Consider the following 26,500-nt stretch of genomic DNA (forward strand, 5'->3'; position numbering starts at 1 on the left):
GTTCAGGCATCGTCTAGAATGAAACCATTGTGTGTAGGCAGCTCTCTAGGTTCAGGCATCGTCTAGAATGAAACCATTGTGTGTAGGCAGCTCTCTAGGTTCAGGCATCGTCTAGAATGAAACCATTGTGTGTAGGCAGCTCTCTAGGTTCAGGCATCGTCTAGAATGACGAAGAGCCTGCACATTTATAACTGTTACAACAGATACCTTTTACGAGGCTAATGTGTGTGTGTACTAGTGCTGAGTGATTAATGCTTTTCTAGGTCCGTTTGGTTTCAGTTCGATTATAAAAAATATATATATATATATATATGTTTTGATTATTTAAACATGTAAAAATAGTGAACATTGAATTGCCAAAGCATTGATAATATTCTATAGTCTCTGTCAGGTTTGGTAGACCTCAATAGAAGAAGAATTACACCACTATTTCAGTTGTGTATAGGACTTAGTTTGTATCTGATGATGTCTTTATTGGTTTTCATTTCTTACAGTCAACATCTTCACATTAGCAGCCAGCGTTCTCTCTCTGTCCTCCTCATACTGCTCGGTCTTTAACCATCCTAGCTAGGCTAGCTGCACAGCTGTCTGACTAAATGTTTTTATTTTACCCCACTTTTTCTCCCCAATTTTCATAGTATCCAATTATTAGTAGTTACTATCTTGTCTCATCGCTACAACTCCCGTACGGGCTCGGGAGAGACGAAGGTTGAAAGTCATGCGTCCTCTGATACACAACCCAACCAAGCCGCACTGCTTCTTTACACAGCGCGCATCCAACCTGGAAGCCAGCCGCACCAATGTGTCGGAGGAAACACCGTGCACCTGGCGACCTGGTTAGCGTGCACTGCGCCCGGCCCGCCACAGGAGTCGCTGGTGCGTAATAAGACAAGAATATCCCTACCGATCAAACCCTCCCTAACCCGGACGACGCTGGGCCCACGGCGACGCACAATTGAGCCTGGGCTCGAACCCAGAGTCTCTGGTGGCACAGCTAGCACTGCGATGCAGTGCCTTAGACCACTGCACCACCTGGGAGGCCCTCTGACCAAATCATTTGACTAGTAGTTTTTATTTTATTTCACCTTTATTTAACCTGGTAGACCAGTTGAGAACAAGTTCTCATTTACAATTGCGACCTGGCCAAGATAAAGCAAAGCAGTTCGACACATACAACGACACAGAGTTACACGTGGAGTAAAACAAACATACAGTCAATAATACAGTATAAACAAGTCTATATACGATGTGAGCAAATGAGGTGAGATGAGGGAGGTAAAGGCAAAAAAAAAGGCCATGGTGGCAAAGTAAATACAATATAGCAAGTAAAACACTGGAATGGTAGATTTGCAGTGGAAGAATGTGCAAAGTAGAGATAGAAATAATGGGGTGCAAAGGAGTAAAATAAATAAATAAATAAAATAAATACAGTTGGGAAAGAGGTAGGTGTTTGGGCTAAATTATAGATGGGCTATGTACAGGTGCAGTAATCTGTGAGCTGCTCTGGCAGCTGGTGCTTAAAGCTAGTGAGGGAGATAAGGGTTTCCAGTTTCAGAGATTTTTGGAGTTCGTTCCAGTCTTTGGCAGCAGAGAACTGGAAGGAGAGGCGGCCAAAGAAATAATTGGTTTTGGGGTTGACTAGAGAGATATACCTGCTGGAGCGTGTGCTACAGGTGGGAGATGCTATGGTGACCAGCGAGCTGAGATAAGGGGGGACTTTACCTAGCAGGGTCTTGTAGATGACATGGAGCCAGTGGGTTTGGCGACGAGTATGAAGCGAGGGCCAGCCAACGAGAGCGTACAGGTCGCAACGGTGGGTAGTATATGGGGCTTTGGTGACAAAACGGATGGCACTGTGATAGACTGCATCCAATTTGTTGAGTAGGGTATTGGAGGCTATTTTGTAAATGACATCGCCGAAGTCGAGGATCGGTAGGATAGTCAGTTTTACAAGGGTATGTTTGGCAGCATGAGTGAAGGATGCTTTGTTGCGAAATAGGAAGCCAATTCTAGATTTAACTTTGGATTGGAGACGTTTGATGTGAGTCTGGAAGGAGAGTTTACAGTCTAACCAGACACCCAGGTATTTGTAGTTGTCCACGTATTCTAAGTCAGAGCCGCCCAGAGTAGTGATGTTGGACAGGCGGACAGGTGCAGGCAGCTAGTTCTTCAAAGTAGATGAAGCATATCTATCACGAACTTGTCTCTATTCCCTCTCACGTCGTTGTGTACATTCCTCTTTCATGCGGTCTGCGTGCATCTAACTTAGCAGGCGTAAAAGTCTATGCCTGAGATGGGACAAAAAAAAAAAACTGGTGCAATGGATTATGGTCATTGCAGTTAATTACCAAATTTCTGCACTGAACTAGGTTAAATATTTGCTCAATGAAAACTACAACTCCCTTCAGCCCAGCGTCCCGCATAGTTCAGTTGATTTCGCTCGTGAACGATTTGATTTCTCTCTCCAGAAACGGCGAGTTGGCTTCACAAAGAAAACAAACTAAATGGAATTCAAGTTATTGAACTGACAATTAGTTGTTTATAAACAACCCCCCAAAAAATCATAATACAAAATGGCGGTTAATCGCACTAGTGTGTACTACTGTCCCTTTATGTCGTGTGAGTACACACCTGTAGATATGCAGTGCGAGACAGTGGGCTTGCCAGCGCACGGCGGAGGAGTTGGACTCGAGCAGGAAGCAACGGAGGAACTGGATGAGAGTCTCTTTGTCGGCAAACTTGTTGAGCTGAGAGACCAGAGCAGTACACAGCTGGTCCTCCTGGCTACCCACACCGTCACCTGGAGAAGAAGACAACATTTTAGAGGAAGACTTGCTTGGAGCGCACACACACACACACAAAAAAACACCTCAGACTACAGTAGTAAGTCTTCCTTAAAACACAAACACTTCAGACTACAGTACCAAGTCTGTTTCTCAAACTTACAAAAAATGAAAGGTTTTCAAGGATAAAAAAACATTTTAACTCAATAATTTTCTAACGATCGAAAGACGTTAAAACAATCAAGGTATTTCCAACGATATACAGCCGTAATAATTTAAGTAAGGTTATAACGTGCTGAACTCTCGTGTCTCTCTCCCTCACCTTCTTTGTCTTTCTCCTTGTCCTCCTTTTTGCTCTTCTTGCTTGAGGACTTGCTCTGAGAGGACTGAGTCCCAGTGCCCCCAGACCCTCCTCCGGAGGAAGAGGAGGAGGAAGAGGAAGCCAGGACCTTGCTGCCACACAGAGCACAGGATAGCAGCTGGAGGAGCACCGGAGACACTCCCTCATCTACCAGGAAGCTGACCTGTAGTAGGAAGTACAGTATGGCTGGAGAGAGAGGGGAGGGGGGAGGAGAGAGGAGAGAGGGAGGAGAGAGGGAGTGGGGAGAGAGAGAGGAGAGTGGGGAGAGAGAGAGGAGAGTGGGGAGAGAGAGAGAGGAGAGTGGGGAGAGAGAGAGGAGAGTGGGGAGAGAGAGAGAGGAGAGTGGGGAGAGAGAGAGGAGAGTGGGGAGAGAGAGAGGAGAGTGGGGAGAGAGAGGAGAGGAGAGTGGGGAGAGAGGGAGAGTGGGGGAGAGAGAGGAGAGGGGGAGAGAGAGAGGAGAGGGGGGAGAGAGAGGAGAGGAGGGAGAGAGAGAGAGGAGAGTGGGGGAGAGAGGAGAGGAGAGTGGGGAGAGAGAGGAGAGGGGAGTGGGGGAGAGAGGGAGGGGAGGGGGGAGAGAGGAGAGGGGAGTGGGGAGAGAGAGGAGTGGGGAGAGAGAGAGGAGAGGGAGTGGGGAGAGAGAGAGAGAGGGAGTGGGGAGAGAGAGAGGAGAGGGAGTGGGGAGTGGGGAGAGAGAGGAGGGGAGTGGGGAGTGGGGAGAGAGAGAGAGAGAGGGGAGTGGGGGAGAGAGAGAGGAGAGGGGAGTGGGGAGAGAGAGAGAGGAGAGGGGAGTGGGGAGAGAGAGAGAGAGGAGAGGAGAGAGAGAGAGGAGAGGAGAGAGAGAGGAGGAGAGGAGAGAGAGAGAGAGAGAGGGGAGAGAGAGGGAGTGGGGAGAGAGAGGAGAGGGGAGTGGGGGAGAGAGAGGAGAGGGAGTGGGGGAGAGAGAGAGGGAGGGAGGAGAGAGAGAGGGGAGTGGGGGAGAGAGAGGAGAGGGGGGGGAGAGAGAGGGGAGTGGGGGAGAGAGAGAGGGAGTGGGGAGAGAGAGAGGGAGTGGGGAGAGAGAGGGAGTGGGGAGAGAGAGGGGAGTGGGGAGAGAGAGGGGAGGGGAGAGAGAGGGAGGGAGGGGGAGAGAGAGGGGAGTGGGGGAGGGGGAGTGGGAGAGAGAGGGGTGGGAGAGGGGGAGTGGGGGAGGGGGAGAGAGAGGGAGGGGAGGGGAGTGGGGGTGAGAGAGAGGGGAGGGGAGAGAGGGGAGTGGGAGAGAGGGGTGGGAGAGGAGTGGGGGAGGGGAGAGAGAGGGAGTGGGAGAGGAGTGGGGAGGGGGAGAGAGAGGGAGGGAGAGGAGTGGGGAGGGGGGAGGGGAGTGGGAGAGGAGGGGGAGGGGGAGAGAGAGGGGAGGAGGAGGGAGGGGGAGAGAGAGGGGAGGGGGAGGAGTGGGGGGGGAGAGAGGGAGGGGAGGGGGAGGAGAGAGGGGAGTGGAGGGGGGAGAGAGAGGGAGGGGAGGAGAGAGGGGGTGGAGGGGGAGAGAGAGGGGAGGGGAGGGGGGGAGAGAGGGGGTGGAGGGGGAGAGAGAGGGGAGGGAGGGGGAGGAGAGAGGGGGGAGAGAGGGGAGGGGAGGGAGAGGGGAGGGGAGGAGAGAGGGGAGTGGAGGGGGAGAGAGAGGGGAGGGGAGGGGGAGGAGAGAGGGGAGGGAGGGGAGGAGAGAGGGGAGGGGAGGGGGAGAGAGGGAGTGGAGGGGGAGAGAGAGTGGAGGGGAGAGGGAGTGGAGGGGGGAGAGAGGGGAGGGAGGGGGAGAGAGAGGGGAGTGGAGGGGGAGAGAGAGGGGAGTGGAGGGGGGAGAGAGGGGAGGGAGTGGGGAGAGAGAGGGGAGTGGAGGGGGAGAGAGAGGGGAGGGAGGGGAGAGAGAGGAGAGAGAGGAGGGGGGGAGGAGAGGGGAGGGGGAGAGAGGGGAGTGGAGGGGAGAGAGAGGGGAGTGGAGGGGGGAGAGAGGGGAGTGGAGGGGGAGAGAGGGGGTGGAGGGGAGGAGAGAGGGGAGGGAGAGGGGGGGTGGAGGGGGGAGGGGAGTGGGAGGAGAGAGGGGAGGGAGGGGGAGGAGAGAGGGGGGGGAGAGAGGGGAGTGGAGGGGGAGAGAGAGGGGAGTGGAGGGGGGGGAGGGGGGGGTGGAGGGGGGAGAGGGGGTGGAGGGGGAGAGGGGGAGGGGAGAGGAGAGGGGGAGGGAGAGGAGAGGGGGAGGGGAGGGGGAGAGAGGAGAGTTAAAAAGACAAACTAACTAATACATGCCAACTGAAACTCTCGCAGTACAGCACAGATTGGCTCGTTAACAGCAAAAGGACAGGGGAACACTTCAAGAAATTCACAATTGAGAGGCATAAAGGCTACCCTGGTTACCACTTGACGAGTCTAAAGGTTACCCTGGTTACCACTTGACAAGTCTAAAGGCTACCCTGGTTACCACTTGACAAGTCTAAAGGCTACCCTGGTTACGAATTGATAAGTCTAAAGGCTACCCTGGTTACCACTTGACAAGTCTAAAGGCTACCCTGGTTACCACTTGACAAGTCTAAAGGCTACCCTGGTTACGAATTGATAAGTCTAAAGGCTACCCTGGTTACCACTTGACAAGTCTAAAGGCTACCCTGGTTACCACTTGACAAGTCTAAAGGCTACCCTGGTTACCACTTGACAAGTCTAAAGGCTACCCTGGTTACCACTTGACAAGTCTAAAGGCTACCCTGGTTACCACTTGACAAGTCTAAAGGCTACCCTGGTTGACAAGTCTAAAGGCTACCCTGGTTACCACTTGACAAGTCTAAAGGCTACCCTGGTTACCACTTGACAAGTCTAAAGGCTACCCTGGTTACCACTTGACAAGTCTAAAGGCTACCCTGGTTACCACTTGACAAGTCTAAAGGCTACCCTGGTTACCACTTGACAAGTCTAAAGGCTACCCTGGTTACCACTTGACAAGTCTAAAGGCTACCCTGGTTACCACTTGACAAGTCTAAAGGCTACCCTGGTTACCACTTGACAAGTCTAAAGGCTACCCTGGTTACCACTTGACAAGTCTAAAGGTTACCCTGGTTAGCACTTGAGAGGGAAAAAGGCTACCCTGGTTACCACTTGACAGGGAAAAAGGCTACCCTGGTTACCACTTGACAAGTCTAAAGGCTACCCTGGTTACCACTTGACAAGTCTAAAGGTTACCCTGGTTACCACTTGACAAGGAAAAAGGCTACCCTGGTTACCACTTGACAGAGAAAAAGGCTACCCTGGTTACCACTTGACAAGTCTAAAGGCTACCCTGGTTACCACTTGACAAGTCTAAAGGCTACCCTGGTTACCACTTGACAAGTCTAAAGGCTACCCTGGTTACCACTTAGTCTAAAGGCTACCCTGGTTACCACTTGACAAGTCTAAAGGCTACCCTGGTTACCACTTGACAAGTCTAAAGGCTACCCTGGTTACCACTTGACAAGTTAAAGGCTACCTGGTTACCACTTGACAAGTCTAAAGGCTACCCTGGTTACCACTTGACAAGTCTAAAGGCTACCCTGGTTACCACTTGACAAGTCTAAAGGCTACCTGGTTACCACTTGACAAGTCTAAAGGCTACCCTGGTTACCACTTGACAAGTCTAAAGGCTACCCTGGTTACCACTTGACAAGTCTAAAGGCTACCCTGGTTACCACTTGACAAGTCTAAAGGCTACCCTGGTTACAATTGATAAGTCTAAAGGCTACCCTGGTTACCACTTGACAAGTCTAAAGGCTACCCTGGTTACCACTTGACAAGTCTAAAGGCTACCCTGGTTACCACTTGACAAGTCTAAAGGTTACCCTGGTTTACCCTGGTTACCACTTGACAGAAAAAAGGCTACCCTGGTTACCACTTGACAAGTCTAAAGGCTACCCTGGTTACCACTTGACAAGTCTAAAGGCTACCCTGGTTACCACTTGACAAGTCTAAAGGCTACCCTGGTTACCACTTGACAAGTCTAAAGGTTACCCTGGTTACCACTTGAAAAGCTACCCTGGTTACCACTTGAAGGAAAAAAGGCTACCCTGGTTACCACTTGACAAGTCTAAAGGCTACCCTGGTTACCACTTGACAAGTCTAAAAGTTAGCACTTGAGAGGAAAAAGGCTACCCTGGTTACCACTTGACAGGGAAAAGGCTACCCTGTTACCACTTGACAAGTCTAAAGGCTACCCTGGTTACCACCACTAAAGGTTACCCTGACAAGTCTAAAGGCTACCCTGGTTACCACTTGACAAGTCTAAAGGCTACCCTGGTTACCACTTGACAAGTCTAAAGGCTACCTGGTTACCACTTGACAAGTCTAAAGGCTACCCTGGTTACCACTTGACAAGTCTAAAGGCTACCCTGGTTACCACTTGACAAGTCTAAAGGCTACCCTGGTTACCACTTGACAAGTCTAAAGGCTACCCTGGTTACCACTTGACAAGTCTAAAGGGCTTGACCTAAAGGCTGGTTACCACTTGACAAGTCTAAAGGTTACCCTGGTTAGCACTTGAGAGGGAAAAAGGCTACCCTGGTTACCACTTGACAGGGAAAAAGGCTACCCTGGTTACCACTTGACAAGTCTAAAGGTTACCCTGGTTACCACTTGACAAGTCTAAAGGCTACCCTGGTTACCACTTGACAAGTCTAAAGGCTACCCTGGTTACCACTTGACAAGTCTAAAGGTTACCCTGGTTAGCACTTGACCACTGGTTACCACTTGACAGGGAAAAAGGCTACCCTGGTTACCACTTGACAAGTCTAAAGGTTACCCTGGTTACCACTTGACAAGTCTAAAGGCTACCCTGGTTACCACTTGACAAGTCTAAAGGCTACCCTGGTTACCACTTGACAAGTCTAAAGGCTACCCTGGTTACCACTTGACAAGTCTAAAGGCTACCCTGGTTACCACTTGACAAGTCTAAAGGCTACCCTGGTTACGAATTGATAAGTCTAAAGGCTACCCTGGTTACCACTTGACAAGTCTAAAGGCTACCCTGGTTACCACTTGACAAGTCTAAAGGCTACCCTGGTTACCACTTGACAAGTCTAAAGGTTACCCTGGTTAGCACTTGAGAGGGAAAAAGGCTACCCTGGTTACCACTTGACAGGGAAAAAGGCTACCCTGGTTACCACTTGACAAGTCTAAAGGTTACCCTGGTTACCACTTGACAAGTCTAAAGGCTACCCTGGTTACCACTTGACAAGTCTCTAAAGGCTAGGCTACCTGGTTACCACTTGACAAGTCTAAAGGCTACCCTGGTTACCACTTGACAAGTCTAAAGGCTACCCTGGTTACCACTTGACAAGTCTAAAGGCTACCCTGGTTACCACTTGACAGGGAAAAAGGCTACCCTGGTTACCACTTGACAAGTCTAAAGGCTACCCTGGTTACCACTTGACAAGTCTAAAGGTTACCCTGGTTACCACTTGACAAGTCTAAAGGCTACCCTGGTTACCACTTGACAAGTCTAAAGGACCCTGGTGAAACAGTCTAAAGGCTACCCTGGTTACCACTTGGGAAAAAGGCCTGGGTCTAAAGGCTACCCTGGTTACCACTTGACAAGTCTAAAGGCTACCCTGGTTACCACTTGACAAGTCTAAAGGCTACCCTGGTTACCAAATGACAAGTCTAAAGGCTACCCTGGTTACCACTTGACAAGTCTAAAGGTTACCCTGGTTAGCACTTGAGAGGAAAAAACCCTGGTTACCACTTGACAGGAAAAAGGCTACCCTGGTTACCACTTGACAAGTCTAAAGGCTACCCTGGTTACCACTTGACAAGTCTAAAGGTTACCCTGGTTACCACTTGACAAGTCTAAAAGGTTACCCTTGACTGGTTACCACTTGACAAGGAAAAGGCTACCCTGGTTACCACTTGACAAGTCTAAAGGCTACCCTGGTTACCACTTGACAAGTCTAAAGGCTACCCTGGTTACCACTTGACAAGTCTAAGGCTACCCTGGTTACCACTTGACAAGGAAAAAGGCTACCCTGGTTACCACTTGACAAGTCTAAAGAGCCTGGTTACCACTTACAGCCGGGGCTACCCTGGGACAAGATCTAGAAGTGCTACCCTGGTTCTTGACAAGTCTAAACAGACCCTGGTTACCACTTGACAAGTCTAAAGGCTACCCTGGTTCTGACAAGAGGACCCTGGTTACCACTTCAAGTGCTACCCTGGTTACCACTTGACAAGTCTAAAGGCTACCCTGGTTACCAGACAACTAAAGGCTACCCTGGTTACGAATTGACAAGTCTAAAGGCTACCCTGGTTACCAATTGACAATAAAGGCTACCCTGGTTACCATGACAAGTCTAAAGGCTACCCTGGTTTTGACAAGTCTAAAGTTACCCCTGGTTAGCACTTGAGAGGGAAAAAGGCTACCCTGGTTAAGAAAAACAAAATAAAAAGGCTACCCTGGTTACCACTTGACAAGTCTAAAGGTTACCCTGGTTACCAGACTAAAGCTGGACGGACTGGTTACCACTTGAAATAAAGGCTACCCTGGTTACCATTGACAAGTCTAAAGGTTACCCTGGTTAGCACTTGAAGATGCCCTGTTCTTGACAGGGAAAAAGGCTACCCTGGTTACCACTTGACAAGACACCCTGGGGAGCTTGACAAGTGTGAAAGGCTCCTGGTTACCACTCTGACAAGTAATCTACCCTGGTTACCACTTGACAAGTCTAAGAGGCTACCCTGGTTACCACTTGACAAGTCTAAAGGCTACCCTGGTTAAGGTCTAAAGGCTACCCTGGTTACCACTTGAGAAGTCTAAAGGACCCTGGTTACCACTACCCTGACTTAATTGATAAGTCTAAAGGCTACCCTGGTTACCACTTGACAAGGACCCTGGTTACCACTTGACAGAGGAAAGGCTACCCTGGTTACCACTTGACAAGTCTAAAGGTTACCCTGGTTAGCACTTGAGAGGGAAAAAGGCTACCCTGGTTACCACTTGACAGGGAAAAAGGCTACCCTGGTTACCACTTGAACCCTGGTTACCACTTGACAAGTAAAGGCTACCCTGGTTACCACTTGACAAGTCTAAAGGCTACCCTGGTTACCACTTGACAAGTCTAAAGGTTACCCTGGTTAGCACTTGAGAGGGAAAAAGTACCCTGGTTACCACTTGACAGGAAAAGGCTACCCTGGTTACCACTTGACAAGTCTAAAGGTTACCCTGGTTACCACTTGACAAGTCTAAAGGCTACTCCTGGTTACCACTTGACAAGTCTAAATGTTGGTTACCACTTGACAAGTCTAAAGGCTACCCTGGTTACCACTTGACAAGTCTAAAGGCTACCCTGGTTACCACTTGACAAGTCTAAAGGACCCTGGTTACCACTTGACAAGTCTAAAGGCTACCCTGGTTACCACTTGACAAGTCTAAAGGCTACCCTGGTTACCACTTGACAAGTCTAAAGGCTACCCTGGTTACCACTTGACAAGTCTGAGAGGGAAAAAGGCTACCCTGGTTACCACTTGACAAGGAAAAAGCTACCCTGGTTACCACTTGACAAGTCTAAAGGTTACCTGGTTACCACTTGACAAGTCTAAAGGCTACCCTGGTTACCACTTGACAAGTCTAAAGGCTACCCTGGTTACCACTTGACAAGTCTAAAGGCTACCCTGGTTACCACTTGACAAGTCTAAAGGCTACCCTGGTTACCACTTGACAAGTCTAAAGGCTACCCTGGTTACCACTTGACAAGTCTAAAGGCTACCCTGGTTACCACTTGACAAGTCTAAAGGCTACCCTGGTTACCACTTGAGAGGGAAAAAGGCTATAAAAGAGCAAGAGTGAAGAGCCTTGAACTTACAGTCATCCTTCATACAGAACTTCTGCCAGTTGATGGTCCTCTGGGTGGCTATCTCAGCACAGGCCTTCAGGTGCTCCATCTGTCGACAAAAAACAGAGAAACTCAAGTACAAGAAAAAGTCGCAAAAATAAATATATATATATATTTTTTTTAAAGATGTAAGACTGAGGTATTGGGGGATTAATAAAAAAATAAAAATACATTTCTCTCCCAAGAACTGAGATGTAGACACTCACCAGACTAATGAGCGTGTCGTACTGCAGCGCGGAGCCGGAGGTTGCCGTGACGACGCCGGCGCGGAGGAAGATGCCCTGTTCTTCCAGGAGCTTCTTGATGCCGCGGACGTGAGAGTCCAGCGTGTGCAGGTCCCGGAGCTGACGATACTTCTCCTTAGAACCACAGATGAACAGGAGCAGCTTCCTGACCTGGCGCCTCACGAAGGGCGTCTGCTGAATCATCAGGTACTACACAGGCAACCATAGATGGTAGAAGGGGTGTTAGTGTGTGTGTGAGCGAGCTAGTAGGAGACAGAGAGCGATTGAGGGAGAGGAGGAAAAAAGTGTGTGTAATCATGTACCTCAGACAGGAAGTAGAACCAGGAGTGGTCGAAGACGGGAGGCGTGATGCGGGGGTTGGTGTCAGCGATCTTCTTGATCTGATAAGGTAATCTCAGAACCATCTCAGTCAGAAGTTGGGAGTAGGCCTCAAACACATCAGCAGCATGACCCTGATTAAGAGACAGGAGAGACAGGAGAGAGCGAGAGGAGAGACGGGGAGAGAGCGAGAGGAGAGGACGGGAGAGAGCGAGAGGAGAGACGGGAGAGAGCGAGAGGAGAGACGGGAGAGAGCGAGAGGAGAGACGGGAGAGAGCGAGAGGAGAGAGCGAGAGCAGAGAGCGAGAGGAGAGACGGGAGAGAGCGAGAGGAGAGACGGGAGAGAGAGAGGAGAGACGGGAGAGAGCGAGAGGAGAGACGGGAGAGAGGAGAGGAGAGAGGAGAGAGCAGAGAGAGGGAGAGACAGGAGAGAGCGAGAGGAGAGAGAGCAGGAGAGACGAGAGAGAGCGAGAGGAGAGACGGGAGAGACGAGAGAGAGAGACGGGAGAGAGCAGGAGAGGAGAGAGCAGAGAGCGAGAGGAGAGACGAGGAGAGGAGAGACGGGAGAGAGCGAGAGGAGAGACGGGAGAGAGCGAGAGGAGAGACGGAGAGAGCGAGAGGAGAGACGGGAGAGAGCGAGAGGAGAGACGGGAGAGAGCGAGAGAGAGAGAGAGAGGAGAGACAGGAGAGAGCAGAGACGGAGAGAGAGAGGAGAGAGAGGAGAGAGACAGGAGAGAGAGAGAGAGAGGGAGAGACAGGAGAGAGCGAGAGGAGAGAGACAGAGAGAGAGGAGAGAGACAGGAGAGAGACAGGAGAGGGCGAGAGGAGAGAGACAGGAGAGGGCGAGAGGAGAGAGACAGGAGAGAGGAGAGAGACAGGAGAGAGGAGAGAAGAGAGACAGGAGAGAGAGAGAGGAGAGAGACAGGAGAGAGCGAGAGGAGAGAGACAGGAGAGGGAGAGACAGGAGAGGGAGAGACAGGAGAGGGAGAGACAGGAGAGAGAGAGACAGGAGAGGGAGAGACAGGAGAGAGACAGGAGAGGGAGAGACAGGAGAGAGACAGGAGAGAGACAGGAGAGGGAGAGACAGGAGAGAGACAGGAGAGAGACAGGAGAGGGAGAGACAGGAGAGAGACAGGAGAGAGACAGGAGAGGGAGAGACAGGAGAGGGAGAGACAGGAGAGGGAGAGACAGGAGAGGGAGAGACAGGAGAGGGAGAGACAGGAGAGGGAGAGACAGGAGAGGGAGAGACAGGAGAGGGAGAGACAGGAGAGAGCGAGAGGAGAGGGAGAGACAGGAGAGAGCGAGAGGAGAGGGAGAGACAGGAGAGAGCGAGAGGAGAGGGAGAGACAGGAGAGAGCGAGAGGAGAGGGAGAGACAGGAGAGAGCGAGAGGAGAGGGAGAGACAGGAGAGAGCGAGAGGAGAGGGAGAGACAGGAGAGAGCGAGAGGAGAGGGAGAGACAGGAGAGAGCGAGAGGAGAGGGAGAGACAGGAGAGAGCGAGAGGAGAGGGAGAGACAGGAGAGAGCGAGAGGAGAGGGAGAGACAGGAGAGAGCGAGAGGAGAGGAGAGACAGGAGAGAGCGAGAGGAGAGAGAGAGACAGGAGAGAGCGAGAGAGAGAGAGACAGGAGAGAGCTAGAGAGAGAGAGAGACAGAGAGACAGAGAGAGAGACAGGAGAGAGCGAGAGAGAGACAGGAGAGACGAGAGGAGAGAGACAGGAGAGAGCGAGAGGAGAGAGACAGGAGAGAGCGAGAGGAGAGAGACAGGAGAGAGCGAGAGGAGAGAGACAGGAGAGAGCGAGAGGAGAGAGACAGGAGAGAGCGAGAGGAGAGAGACAGGAGAGAGCGAGAGAGGAGAGAGACAGGAGAGAGCGAGAGGAGAGAGACAGGAGAGAGCGAGAGGAGAGAGACAGGAGAGAGCGAGAGGAGAGAGACAGGAGAGAGCGAGAGGAGAGAGACAGGAGAGAGCGAGAGAGAGAGACAGGAGAGAGCGAGAGGAGAGAGACAGGAGAGAGCGAGAGGAGAGAGACAGGAGAGAGAGAGAGGAGAGAGAGAGAGACAGGAGAGAGACAGGAGAGAGAGGAGAGAGAGAGAGACAGGAGAGAGCGAGAGGAGAGAGACAGGAGAGAGCGAGAGGAGAGAGACAGGAGAGAGCGAGAGGAGAGAGAGAGACAGGAGAGAGACGAGAGAGAGAGACAGGAGAGAGCGAGAGGAGAGAGACAGGAGAGAGAGCGAGAGAGAGAGAGACAGGAGAGAGAGAGAGAGACAGGAGGAGAGAGACAGGAGAGAGCGAGAGGAGAGAGACAGAGAGAGCGAGAGAGGAGAGAGACAGGAGAGAGACAGAGAGGAGAGAGACAGCGGAGGAGAGAGACAGAGAGAGCGAGAGGGAGAGACAGGAGAGAGCGAGAGGAGAGAGACAGGAGAGAGCGAGAGGAGAGACAGGAGAGAGCGAGAGAGAGAGAGACAGAGGAGAGAGACAGGAGAGAGGAGAGGAGAGAGACAGGAGAGAGCGAGAGGAGGAGACAGGAGAGAGCGAGGAGAGAGACAGGAGAGGAGAGAGACAGGAGAGAGAGAGGAGAGAGACAGGAGAGAGGAGAGAGAGAGACAGGAGAGAGAGAACAGGAGAGAGACAGGAGAGGGAGAGAGACAGAGAGAGACAGGAGAGAGAGAGAGGAGAGAGACAGGAGAGAGCGAGAGGAGAGAGACAGGAGAGAGCGAGAGGAGAGACAGGAGAGAGACAGGAGAGGGAGAGACAGGAGAGAGACAGGAGAGGGAGAGACAGGAGAGGGCGAGAGAAGAGAAGAGAGACAGGAGAGAGAGACAGGAGAGAGAGACAGGAGAGAGAGACAGGAGAGAGAGACAGGAGAGAGCGAGAGGAGAGAGACAGGAGAGAGCGAGAGGAGAGAGACAGGAGAGAGCGAGAGGAGAGAGACAGGAGAGAGCGAGAGGAGAGAGACAGGAGAGAGCGAGAGGAGAGAGACAGGAGAGAGCGAGAGGAGAGAGACAGGAGAGAGCGAGAGGAGAGAGAGAGAGAGAGACAGGAGAGAGCGAGAGAGAGAGAGAGACAGGAGAGAGGAGAGAGAGACAGAGAGACAGGAGAGAGCGAGAGGAGAGAGACAGGAGAGAGCGAGAGGAGAGAGACAGGAGAGAGCGAGAGGAGAGAGACAGGAGAGAGCGAGAGGAGAGAGACAGGAGAGAGCGAGAGGAGAGACACAGGAGAGGGAGAGACAGGAGAGAACATACATGAAGTAAATAGACACACAGGAACACAGTGTCTACCAATCACCTTGCATCCCAAACATCTATTCATTATGTGATCAAGATGACCCATTCAGCACCAGTGATGCTCCAACTGATCCCCTCAACATGCTGAAACAAAGTCTGTGAAAAACCAGTTTGTTGGCTGCACTCAACAAGATTACGTTTTTGGAAATCGGCTTTGGGGTTTCCTCTTACCTTGACGTACTGCCTCAGGAAGAAGGGGCTCATGTCCGGAGGAGAGGAGGAGGTGTGAGGTTTGAGGAGCTGGGAGGCTGCCACAGACTCCTCCTCTTCCTGCTGGCTCTTCCAGAACTCCAGCAGAGACTTGAGGACGTGGAGACAGTAGTCTATCGCCCCCTGACTGAGCAGGGCTGTGGCCGTGGCGTTGGAGATCAGAGAGGACGACTGGAGAAGGAGATGTGAATCGGGAAAACTTAGAACAGATCAACATAAAATTCCATAGGAGGCCATTTTGAAAAAGGTAGAAAAGCCTCTGTTTTCTGTCCGTAAAACCTTAACGAAGGCATCACGCTGAAATGTGTCACTTAAAGGAGCAATATGCAGAAATCGCTCCCCTATTTCCTGGTTGCTAAAATTCGAATAGTTCACCTAATCATAGTTTGTGAGACAAAAGAGGCAATGTAGAGAATCATTGTACCATTTAAAACCCTGCTGTGAAATATATTATCAGCTGTCTGAAGTTGGTGTTCAAAACCGAAAGTAAAAAGATGCCAAATCAAAAAATTAAATCTGCAATATGTAACTTTTTTGGGTGACCCCGAACAAATTCACATAGAAAAGGGTGTTATAAAATCGGTCATTCTCATTGAAAGCAAGTCTATGAAGCGGTAGATGTGTTCTATGTGCGCCATTTCTATGCTTTCCGTTGTTGCGTCTTCTACTTGCGGTTTTCTACTTTCCAGCTTCAAAAACACAATATTTTTTGGGTTATTATAAATATATTTCACAGCAGGTTTAGATGGATACAATGATTCTCTAGACGACACTGGCTTGTGTCACAAACTGATATCAGGCGAACTATTCGAATTTTAGCAACCAGGAAATAAGGGAGCGATTTCTGCAATATTGCTCCTTTAAAAAGGGAAGCATAGAAATAGCACAGATCTCTACCACTTAAGACTTGCTTTCAACGAGAACGACAGATCTATAACTCGCATTTCTATGTGAATTGGGTTATAATTGCAGCTTCAATAAAAGCATTGAGTGGGTTGAGTCACTGACTCTACTTCATTGTCCTCCATGAGTGACTGAATATCATTTAATAAAAGCATTGAGTGGGTTGAGTCACTGACTCTACTTCATTGTCCTCCATGAGTGACTGAATATCATTTTCTCTTCTGGTTAATATAGAAAATCTCTGGGGGGGGAGTTATTTTTTTGGTAAATATTGGAGGAGCGGAAAGCCCGTACCTCAGAGGAAGACTTAGATCCAGACTTGGTTCTGGACATGAACACAGAGAGCAGTCTCATGATGACCAGATGGACCTCGTTGATGGGGCTGCGCTCGTTCTTCTTGGACACGTCCTGGAGGAGAAAACAAACAAACAAAACGGTGGTGAGAGAACGGACAATGACAAAGGGACACACACACCAAGGCTGTTTCTAACGGCTGTTACGGTGACCGTATTACCGCCACACTGGTGGTCACAAAGTCATGACCGCAGTCAAAGGTGACCGGTGACCGTTTAGTCACGGTAACTAGGCTTTTCAAAACAGCGTTCTGATCCTGCTGATGGTCATTAGAAGTCTACTAAACTTTTTAACTGCCTGGTATTCAGCACTCTGTTGTCCCTCTAATCACTCTGACATCAGTGTAAATGTAACCGAAAATCAAACACTTTCATGAGAGCCCAGGAGCTCATGTTGCGCAACATTTTCTATAGGCTATGCAATTGTTTGAGAAAACATGAGTGATGGCTAAAAAGAGGAGGATCCCATCAGCTTCCTATAGGGTAGGCCAACTGTCTTTATTTCTCAACTTTCTTAATATTAAGTAGTTTGCTTTTCTTTACAACAGGAGTATATCCTACCTGGCTGCCATGAACATAAACCAGGGGGAAAAGTGTCCTCCATTCACTATTTAAGTGCATAGATGTAAACATGTATTTTCCCCACTGCCACTGTTTAGATACAGGTGCATTATAATGGTCCATTCTACATCAAAACTAATTTAACATATTATTTAGTCTATGTGAAGACAATAATTAATCAAGAATAGTCTGATGGGTGACAATGACGTATGGCCCCCAGTGTGAATGACGTGTGGCCCCCCCCTTGAGAATGACGTGTGCCCCCCTTGAGAATGTTGTATGGCCCCCCTTGTGTACAGTAAAACAACAGCGTGTGCATTTTCTAACAACTTTTCCAAATGAAAGTCGCACACCTCATGTAGCCGACCCTATGGTTTGATCAGGTTTGTAATCACAACTAAAGTGGCCAAATAACTTCTTAAATATAAGAACATGAATCTGCTTTACAAGCGGTGTAGAGCCTAACTGACATACAGAAGCTGCGCGGGAGTGTCAAGTTTGGGGATGATACATTTTCACCATAAAATTACACCTTTATAATAGAATAGGTCAACCTTTGTACTATGGGGGGGTAGTAAATTGACATAGGCTAGTGCTTTTGCTGTTCGTTAGGTTGGCTTACGAAAAGTAAATGTGGACAGTTCTTCCAATATCTTCAATATGCACCTCGTAATTGGATAAGGACGCACGCAGTAGGGTCCCAGATGTGTCCGTCTTCACTTGTAGCCTGTGAGAAGGACCCAAATCACGTGACGGGCATTGGCTATTAAAAATGTAGATAACCGAGAGAGCCATGTGAATGAGAGGGGCTTCGGAGCATGGCGATTGGCAGCCAGAAGAAGGGAATTATAATATTCAGCCTAAGGGCACAACGACCACAAGGCATGGTTGTTTTTTTTTTTAGGTTGGTCACTGGGAAATTCGAGGCCTGGTGAGAATATTATCAAGTGCTTGTCAAACTGTGAATGAGAGACTGATGGAGTGCAGCCTGCACATTTTTTACATATGTTTTTTATTTTTTTATTTATCGCATCATGCCGCCTTACAATGTATTAAAAATCTAAATATATAAAGCCCAACGTTTGTAGAACTTAAGTTACATTAATAAGTCAAAATTAAGCCGATAGGAGGGCCTGTTTCTTTGTTAACCTCCACACAGAATAGCCGCATGTTCGCACTCCCTCAAATGGTTCGGAGAAAATATCCTTTCTATTTTATTCAGCTTGGTTCAATTGTATTCTTCATACTATAAAATAATGCCATGGAATTCTAAATGAACTACTGAAGCCCACAGTCATATTGCCGAGCCAATAGAAAGCCCACAGTCATATTGCCGAGCCAATAGAAAGCCCACAGTCATATTGCCGAGCCAATAGAAAGCCCACAGTCATATGGCCGAGCCAATAGAAAGCCCACAGTCATATTGCCGAGCCAATAGAAAGCCCACAGTCATATTGCCGAGCCAATAGAAAGCCCACAGTAGTTATTCTGTTCTAGACAAAACGTTCTTCATATCCTGTTTCTTCAGACCTGTCTAAAATAAATAATGGATTTATTGTGAAGGTGTAGACTATATTACATGGATTTATTGTGAAGGTGTAGACTATATTACATGGATTTATTGTGAAGGTGTAGACTATATTACATGGATTTATTGTGAAGGTGTAGGCTATATTACATGGATTTATTGTGAAGGTGTAGACTATATTACATGGATTTATTGTGAAGGTGTAGGCTATATTACATGGATTTATTGTGAAGGTGTAGACTATATTACATGGATTTATTGTGAAGGTGTAGGCTATATTACATGGATTTATTGTGAAGGTGTAGACTATATTACATGGATTTATTGTGATGGTGTAGACTATATTACATGGATTTATTGTGAAGGTGTAGACTATATTACATGGATTTATTGTGAAGGTGTAGGCTATATTACATGGATTTATTGTGATGGTGTAGACTATATTACATGGATTTATTGTGATGGTATAGACTATATTACATGGATTTATTGTGAAGGTGTAGGCTATATTACTATGGATTTATTGTGAATTTATTAGACTATATTACATGGATTTATTGTGATGGTATAGACTATATTACATGGATTTATTGTGAAGGTGTAGGCTATATTACATGGATTTATTGTGATGGTGTAGACTATATTACATGGATTTATTGTGAAGGTGTAGACTATATTACATGGATTTATTGTGATGGTGTAGACTATATTATTAAATGGAAAGTATAGGTTATATTAAATATATTTATTAGACTTTCTAAAATGTAGATGTTCCAAAGGTCTGCATTAGTGGCTTATAGACACAGACAGAGACACAGACAGGAAGACACAGACAGACACAGACAGAGATGCTAAATGTGATTATGTTAATGAACGGTCAGTTACACAGACAGAGACAGACAGACAGACAGACAGACACAGACAGACAGACAGACAGACACAGACAGAGACACAGACAGACAGACACAGACAGACACAGACAGACACAGACAGACAGACACAGACAGACACAGACAGACACAGCTCCAGCTGTTACGTTACTCGCCGTCAATTCTTTTCTTCTGCATCCTTGTTGAACCATTTCCTCTCAAAGCTCCAATGTGCTTCGAGAGGAACCAGGGAAACGATACGACGGCGTCACACACACGGGCGGGCGGGCGTGCGCACACACACACACACACACACACACACACACGGTAGGTACCTTCTTGTGCATGCCCAGCTCAGCGATGAGTAGAGCCAACAGGTCGTCCAGAGCTCCCTTGTCCTTGTCATCTTCTCCATCCAGGTCAGAGGTCAGCATCAGGACCACCTGCATTACATTGACATTTCAGTCATTCAGCAGAATGCTCTATATCCTGAAAGACTGGGGGGGAGGTCCCAAAAGGCTCCCTATTCCCTATATAGTGCACTACTTTAGACCAGAGCCCTATTCCCTATATAGTGCACTACTTTAGACCAGAGCCCTATTCCCTATACAGTGGTACTACTTTAGACCAGAGCCCTATTCCCTATATAGTGCACTACTTTAGACCAGAGCCCTATTCCCTATATAGTGCACTACTTTAGACCAGAGCCCTATTCCCTATATAGTGCACTACTTTAGACCAGAGCCATATTCCCTATACAGTGGTACTACTTTAGACCAGAGCCCTATTCCCTATATAGTGCACTACTTTAGACCAGAGCCCTATTCCCTATATAGTGCACTACTTTAGACCAGAGCCCTATTCCCTATATAGTGCACTACTTTAGACCAGAGCCCTATTCCCTATATAGTGCACTACTATAGACCAGAGCCCTATTCCCTATATAGTGCACTACTTTAGACCAGGTCCCTATGTCCTATATAGTGCACTACTTTAGACCAGAGCACCAATGTCCTATATAGTGCACTACTTTAGACCAGGGTGATATTTGCGACACAAGCCTCCCAATCAGTACATTCAACTAAAGGGAAATGTAAAAAAAATATATATAAAAAGAGAACATATCACGATCGTTCCAAAATCCTCCCAAACAGCCTTGTATCTGCAAAAATCATTGTCAGTAAAGACAGACAAGTTTGAGTGGATGAAAAGGGCCACAGCACAACAGTAACGGGCTAGTACCTGCATGTAAGGGATAGCATGGACTCCTCCTACACTGTCCAGCTGGGGCAGGTGCTGTAGGAGTCGCTCCAGCAGCATCAGACGCACCGTGTGGAGTCTGGAACAGATACAACAACAAGAACGTCAGAACACAAAGCACACGGTTGCCATAGAGACAACAGGCGTGGTTAGATGTACACAGTACCAGTCTAAAGTTTTGGACACACCTAACTCATTCGAGGGCTTTTCTTTATTTTGTACTTTCTTCCCCCCCTACATTGTAGAATAAAAGTGAAGACATCAAAACTATGAAATAACACATATGGAGTCATGTAGTAACCAAAAAAAAAGGTTCTTCAAAGTAGCCAGCTTTGCACATACTTGGCATTCTCTCAACCAGCTTAATGACGTAGTCACCTGGAGTACATTTCAATTAACAGCTGTGTCTTTTTAAAAGTTAAGAAGGAAAGAAATACCACAAATTAATGTGTTTGAGTCAATCAGTTGTGTTGTGATAAGGTTGAGTGGTATACAGAAGATAACCCTATTTGGTAAAAGATCAAGTCCATATTATGGCAAGAACAGCTCAAATAAGCAGAGAGAAACGACAGTCCATCATTACTTTTTCACATGAAGGTCAGTCAATCTGGAAAATTTCAAGAACTTTGAAAGTTTCTTCGAGTGCAGTCCAAAAACGATCAAGCTCTATGATGAAACCGGCTCTCATGAGGAAGACCCAGAGTTACCTCTGCTGCAGAGGATAAGTTCATTAGAGTTAACTGGCTCTCATGAGGACCACCACAGGAAAGGAAGACCCAGAGTTACCTCTGCTGCAGAGGATACATTCATTAGAGTCAACTGGCTCTCATGAGGACCGCCACAGGAAAGGAAGACCGAGAGTTACCTCTGCTGCAGAGGATAAGTTCATTAAAGTTAACTGGCTCTCATGAGGACCACCACAGGACAGGAAGACCCAGAGTTACCTCTGCTGCAGAGGATACATTCATTAAAGTCAACTGGCTCTCATGAGGACCACCACAGGAAAGAAAGACCCAGAGTTACCTCTGCTGCAGAGGATACATTCATTAGAGTCAACTGGCTCTCATGAGGACCACCACAGGACAGGAAGACCCAGAGTTACCTCTGCTGCAGAGGATACATTCATTAGAATTACCTGCCTCAGAAATTGAAGCCCAAATAAATGCTTCACAGAGTTCAAGTAACAAACATCAACTGTTCAGAGGAGACTGCGTGAATCAAGCCTTCATGGTCGAATTGCTGAAAATAAACCACTACTAAAGGACACCAATAATGCTTGGACCAAAAAACATGAGCAATGGACATTAGACCTCTCCCTCAACGTGATCAAGACAAAGGAGATGATTGTGGACTACAGGAAAAGGAGGACCGAGCACGCCCCCATTCACATCGACGGGGCTGCAGTGGAGCAGTTGAAGTTCCTCAGTGTCAATATCACCAACAAACGAACATGGTCCAAACACACTAAGACAGTCGGGGAAGAGGGCACAACAAAACCTATTCCCCCTCAGACTGAAAATATTTGGCATGGGTCCCCAGATCCTCGAAAGGTTCTACAGCTGCACCATCGAGAGCATCACTGCCTGGTATGACAACTGCTCGGCCTCCAACAGCAAGGCACTACAGAGAGTAGTGAGAACGGCCCAGTACATCACTGGGGCCAAGCTTCCTGCCATCCAGGACCTCTATACCAGGCGGTGTCAGAGGAAGGCCCTAAAAATTGTCAAAGACTCCAGCCACCCCAGTCATAGCCTGTTCTCTCTGCTACCGCAAGGTAAGTGGTACCGGAGCCCCAAGTATAGGTCCAAAAGGCTTCTTAACAGCTTTTACCCACAAGCCATAAGACTCCTGAACATCTAATCAAATGGCTCCCCTCCCCCCTCTTTTACACCGCTGATATACTCTCTGTTGTTATCATCTAGTCACTTCAATATTTCTACATATTACCTCAACGAACCGGTGCCCCCTGTATATAGCCTCCACATTGACTCTGCATCGGTACCTCCCCTGTATATAGTCTCACTATTGTTATTTTACTGCTGCTCTTTAATTACTTTTTACTTGTATTTCTTATCTGTAGTTTTTTTTAAACTGCATTGTTGGTTAGGGGCTCGTAAGGAAGCATTTCACGGTAAGGTACCTGTTGTATTCAGCATTTCACGGTAAGGTACCTGCTGTATTCGGTGCATGTGACTAATACAATTTGATTTGAAATCTATCCTTCGGTCTGATGAGTCCAACTTTGAGATTTTTGGTTTCAACCTCCGTTTCTTTGTGAGGCGCAGGTGAACGGATGATCTCCGCATGTGTGGTTCCCACCGTGAAGCATGGAGGAGGAGGAGGTGTGATGGTTTGGGGAGGCTTTACTGGTGACACTGTTTGTGATTTATTTAGAATTCAAGGAACACTTAACCAGCATGGCTACCACAGCATTCTGCAGCAATACACCATCCCATCTGGTTTGGGCTTATTGGGACTATCATTTGTTTTTCAACAGGACAATGATTCAAACACACCTCCAGGCTGTGTAAGGGCTGTTTGACCAAGAAGGAGAGTGATGGAGTGCTGCATCAGATGACCTGGCGTCCACAGTCACCTGACCTCAACCCAATTGAGATGGTTTGGGATGAGTTGGACCGCAGAGTGAAGGAAAAGCAGTCAACAAGTGCTCAGCATATGTGGGAACTCCTTCAAGACAGTTGGAAAAGCATTCCAGGTGAAGCTGGTTGAGAGAATGTCAAGTGTGTGCAAAGATGTCAAGGGAAAAGGGTTGCTACTTTGAACAATCTATGATTCCATATGTGTTATTTTATAGTTTTAATGTCTTCACTATTATTCTACAATGTAGAAAATAGTAAAAACAAAGAAAAACCCTTGAATGAGTCGTCGTTCTAAAACTTTTGACTCTTTGTACAGATATCAGATATACAATCAAAAATCTCCTTAAAGATTCTTCTTTCCGTGAGAAGTGATGTCAAATCTCACCGTTTCTAAGGACCAACACTGCAAACAGGTCAAAGTTCAAAACAGGGGAAAGTCCATACCATGTAATACAATGTAGAATCAAACCACCACAGTGCCTTGGTGGGACCTGACCTGTTGCTGGTGTGGATGTCCCCCTCTGTCTCTGCGTCTCCGTCCGATCCATCTCCCTCCTGCTGGGCTGTGGTGGTGCTGATGGCCCCTGTGCTGGAGCTCACACTACCTGGTCCTGCTGGGTGGCCCTCAACGGTCGTGTCCCCATACGCACTGCTGCGGCCCGACACTAGAGAGAGAGACAAGGAATGAGGAAAACAGACATCCGTCAAGTGCCTAGGGGACCTAGGGGTTTAGTGGGTACAGGACTAGGGATTTGTTGTGATTCGATTTGGCTTAAAAAGTGCATCCTTCCTGCCTCCTTTCCTTGAAATAATTACTGATTAGACAGATGAACACAACAGTTTCACCACATGGCAGGGTAGCCTAGTGGTTAGAGTGTAGAGGCGGCAGGGTAGCCTAGTGGTTAGAGTGTAGAGGCGGCAGGGTAGCCTAGTGGTTAGAGTGTGGAGGCGGCAGGGTAGCCTAGTGGTTAGAGTGTGGAGGCGGCAGGGTAGCCTAGTGGTTAGAGTGTGGAGGCGGCAGGGTAGCCTAGTGGTTAGAGTGTGGAGGCGGCAGGGTAGCCTAGTGGTTAGAGTGTAGAGGGGACAGGGTAGCCTAGTGGTTAGAGTGTAGAGGGGACAGGGTAGCCTAGTGGTTAGAGTGTTGGTTTAGTAACCGAAAGGTTGCAAGTTTGAATCCCCGAGCTGACAAGGTACAAATCTGTCGTTCTGCCCCTGAACAGGCAGTTAACCCACTGTTCCTAGGCCGTCATTGAAAATAAGAATTTGTTCTTAACTGACTTGCCTAGTTAAATAAAGGTAAAAAAAGTCTAAATCATAACTTCCAAGGAAACCAGGAAGCTCATTTGAATAGGGCATCACAGTTTCCTCTGTGTGTCAACTTACCACTGTGTTCTCCTGCCACTGAGTCGATGGCAGACCCCCCGCTCTCTGACCCCACGCTGCCCCCGTGCTCGGCCGGGGAGGTCCGTAGCGTAGAACCGTCCGTGGCGGCTGTACTCCCCTCGTCGTCTGATGCTGGGGCTGTAAGCATAACCACAGCTGTTACAGGAAAAATACCCTCCCTCCTCTAGAAGCATAACCACAGCTGTTACAGGAAAAATACCCTCCCTCCTCTAGAAGCATAAGCACAGCTGTCACAGGAAAAATACCCTCCCTCCTCTAGAAGCATAAGCACAGCTGTTACAGGAAAAATACCCTCCCTCCTCTAGAAGCATAACCACAGCTGTTACAGGAAAAATACCCTCCCTCCTCTAGAAGCATAACCACAGCTGTTACAGGAAAAATACCCTCCCTCCTCTAGAAGCATAACCACAGCTGTCACAGGAAAAATACCCTCCCTCCTCTAGAAGCATAAGCACAGCCAGGAAAAATACCCTCCCTCTAGAAGCATAAGCACAGCTGTCACAGGAAAAATACCCTCCCTCCTCTAGAAGCATTAAGCACAGCTGTTACAGGAAAAATACCCTCCCTCCTCTAGAAGCATTAAGCACAGCTGTTACAGGAAAAATACCCTCCCTCCTCTAGAAGCATTAAGCACAGCTGTTACAGGAAAAATACCCTCCCTCCTCTAGAAGCATTAAGCACAGCTGTTACAGGAAAAATACCCTCCCTCCTCTAGAAGCATTAAGCACAGCTGTTACAGGAAAAACACCCTCCCTCCCCTATTCTGCTTTTATGTTAATGGAATAGAAAACTGAGTCCAGTTGCCCAAACACAGAATAATCCTAGTCTTGAACTACAAGACACTTTCAATGAAGAACCAAACGGGGCTTAAAACCGTCCCGTTGAGATTGGCGATTTAAAAGATGGGAGGAGTCCCGTGTGTAGAATGAGCTTCGTTACCTGATGCGGTGGTGTCTGACAGCGTGCCTGCGTCCAGAGAAGAAGAGCTGGGAGCCTGACCTGACAGACCGAGAGACTGGAGACCGAGGGCACTGCTGCTGCTGCCTGGATCAACACATAACACCACCAACAAGGTCATTATCAACACAGCTAAACCCTCACAGTTCACTGCTACAGTGAGTCTGACCTGACAGACCGAGAGACTGGAGACCGAGGGCACTGCTGCCTGGATCAACATATAACACCACCACCAAGGTCATTATCAACACAGCTAAACCCTCACAGTTCACTGCTACAGTGAGTCTGACCTGACAGACCGAGAGACTGGAGACCGAGGGCACTGCTGCCTGGATCAACATATAACACCACCACCAAGGTCATTATCAACACAGCTAAACCCTCACAGTTCACTGCTACAGTGAGTCTGACCTGACAGACCTAGAGACCGGGAGGTCCAGGGCACTGGCTGCTAGAGCCCAGAATATTATAGCTACAACAGGGTTGTCAAATCCAAACTCCCACACAGACAGTGGTTTACTGATCCAGACTCTAAAAAGGTCATGCTAGCATTAGCCAACTATGCTATCATGTCAAGCAAGGCTACAGAAACAAAATCATTAGAACATGTTACTTTCTTTCCGGGAAAAAGATTACTGGGAAAAAAAAACAGATTAAGTAGCACAATATGTAAATGTAAAATATGAATATTCAAGTGTATGACTCTCACGATGGTGTTGTATTAGTGAGTATCGACCTTGCTGGTCCTGCTGGAGACTCAGTGCGATGGCCAGCTCCACCATGGTCTCGTCGTCCGCGTCTGGGGGGATGTCCAGCATCGGAGGGAAGCCCTCGGCCCCGGCCAGAAGAGCCTCCAGGGGAGATGGGTTTCCATTGTTCACATTCTCCGCCGTCTCCAGAACCATGGACTCAGACTGGATAGAGATACACAGACCAGACACAACAGACAATAAGCAAAACACGATCGAAACGACAGATAACGTTTGACATTTTT

General features: G+C 48.2%; 1 protein-coding gene across 1 annotated transcript in view; it reads right to left on the reverse strand.

Annotated features, from left to right (window-relative positions):
• The window catches only part of ubr4 (ubiquitin protein ligase E3 component n-recognin 4), a 182,047-nt gene that overhangs the window by 39,480 nt on the left and 116,067 nt on the right, over positions 1 to 26,500 (reverse strand). The window contains exons 58-70 of the mRNA XM_065020956.1: positions 26,243 to 26,420; positions 25,489 to 25,593; positions 24,529 to 24,666; positions 23,642 to 23,810; positions 20,528 to 20,624; positions 19,621 to 19,728; positions 16,269 to 16,382; positions 15,033 to 15,242; positions 11,563 to 11,712; positions 11,222 to 11,449; positions 10,986 to 11,064; positions 3,106 to 3,330; positions 2,632 to 2,800 (exon numbers count right to left, since the gene is read on the reverse strand). Coding sequence (XP_064877028.1) covers positions 2,632 to 2,800; positions 3,106 to 3,330; positions 10,986 to 11,064; positions 11,222 to 11,449; positions 11,563 to 11,712; positions 15,033 to 15,242; positions 16,269 to 16,382; positions 19,621 to 19,728; positions 20,528 to 20,624; positions 23,642 to 23,810; positions 24,529 to 24,666; positions 25,489 to 25,593; positions 26,243 to 26,420 — 1,970 coding nt within the window. The remainder of the gene's footprint in view (positions 1 to 2,631; positions 2,801 to 3,105; positions 3,331 to 10,985; positions 11,065 to 11,221; positions 11,450 to 11,562; positions 11,713 to 15,032; positions 15,243 to 16,268; positions 16,383 to 19,620; positions 19,729 to 20,527; positions 20,625 to 23,641; positions 23,811 to 24,528; positions 24,667 to 25,488; positions 25,594 to 26,242; positions 26,421 to 26,500) is intronic.

This window comes from Oncorhynchus nerka, linkage group LG7, assembly GCF_034236695.1.
Source record: "Oncorhynchus nerka isolate Pitt River linkage group LG7, Oner_Uvic_2.0, whole genome shotgun sequence".
Taxonomy (NCBI): domain Eukaryota; kingdom Metazoa; phylum Chordata; class Actinopteri; order Salmoniformes; family Salmonidae; genus Oncorhynchus; species Oncorhynchus nerka.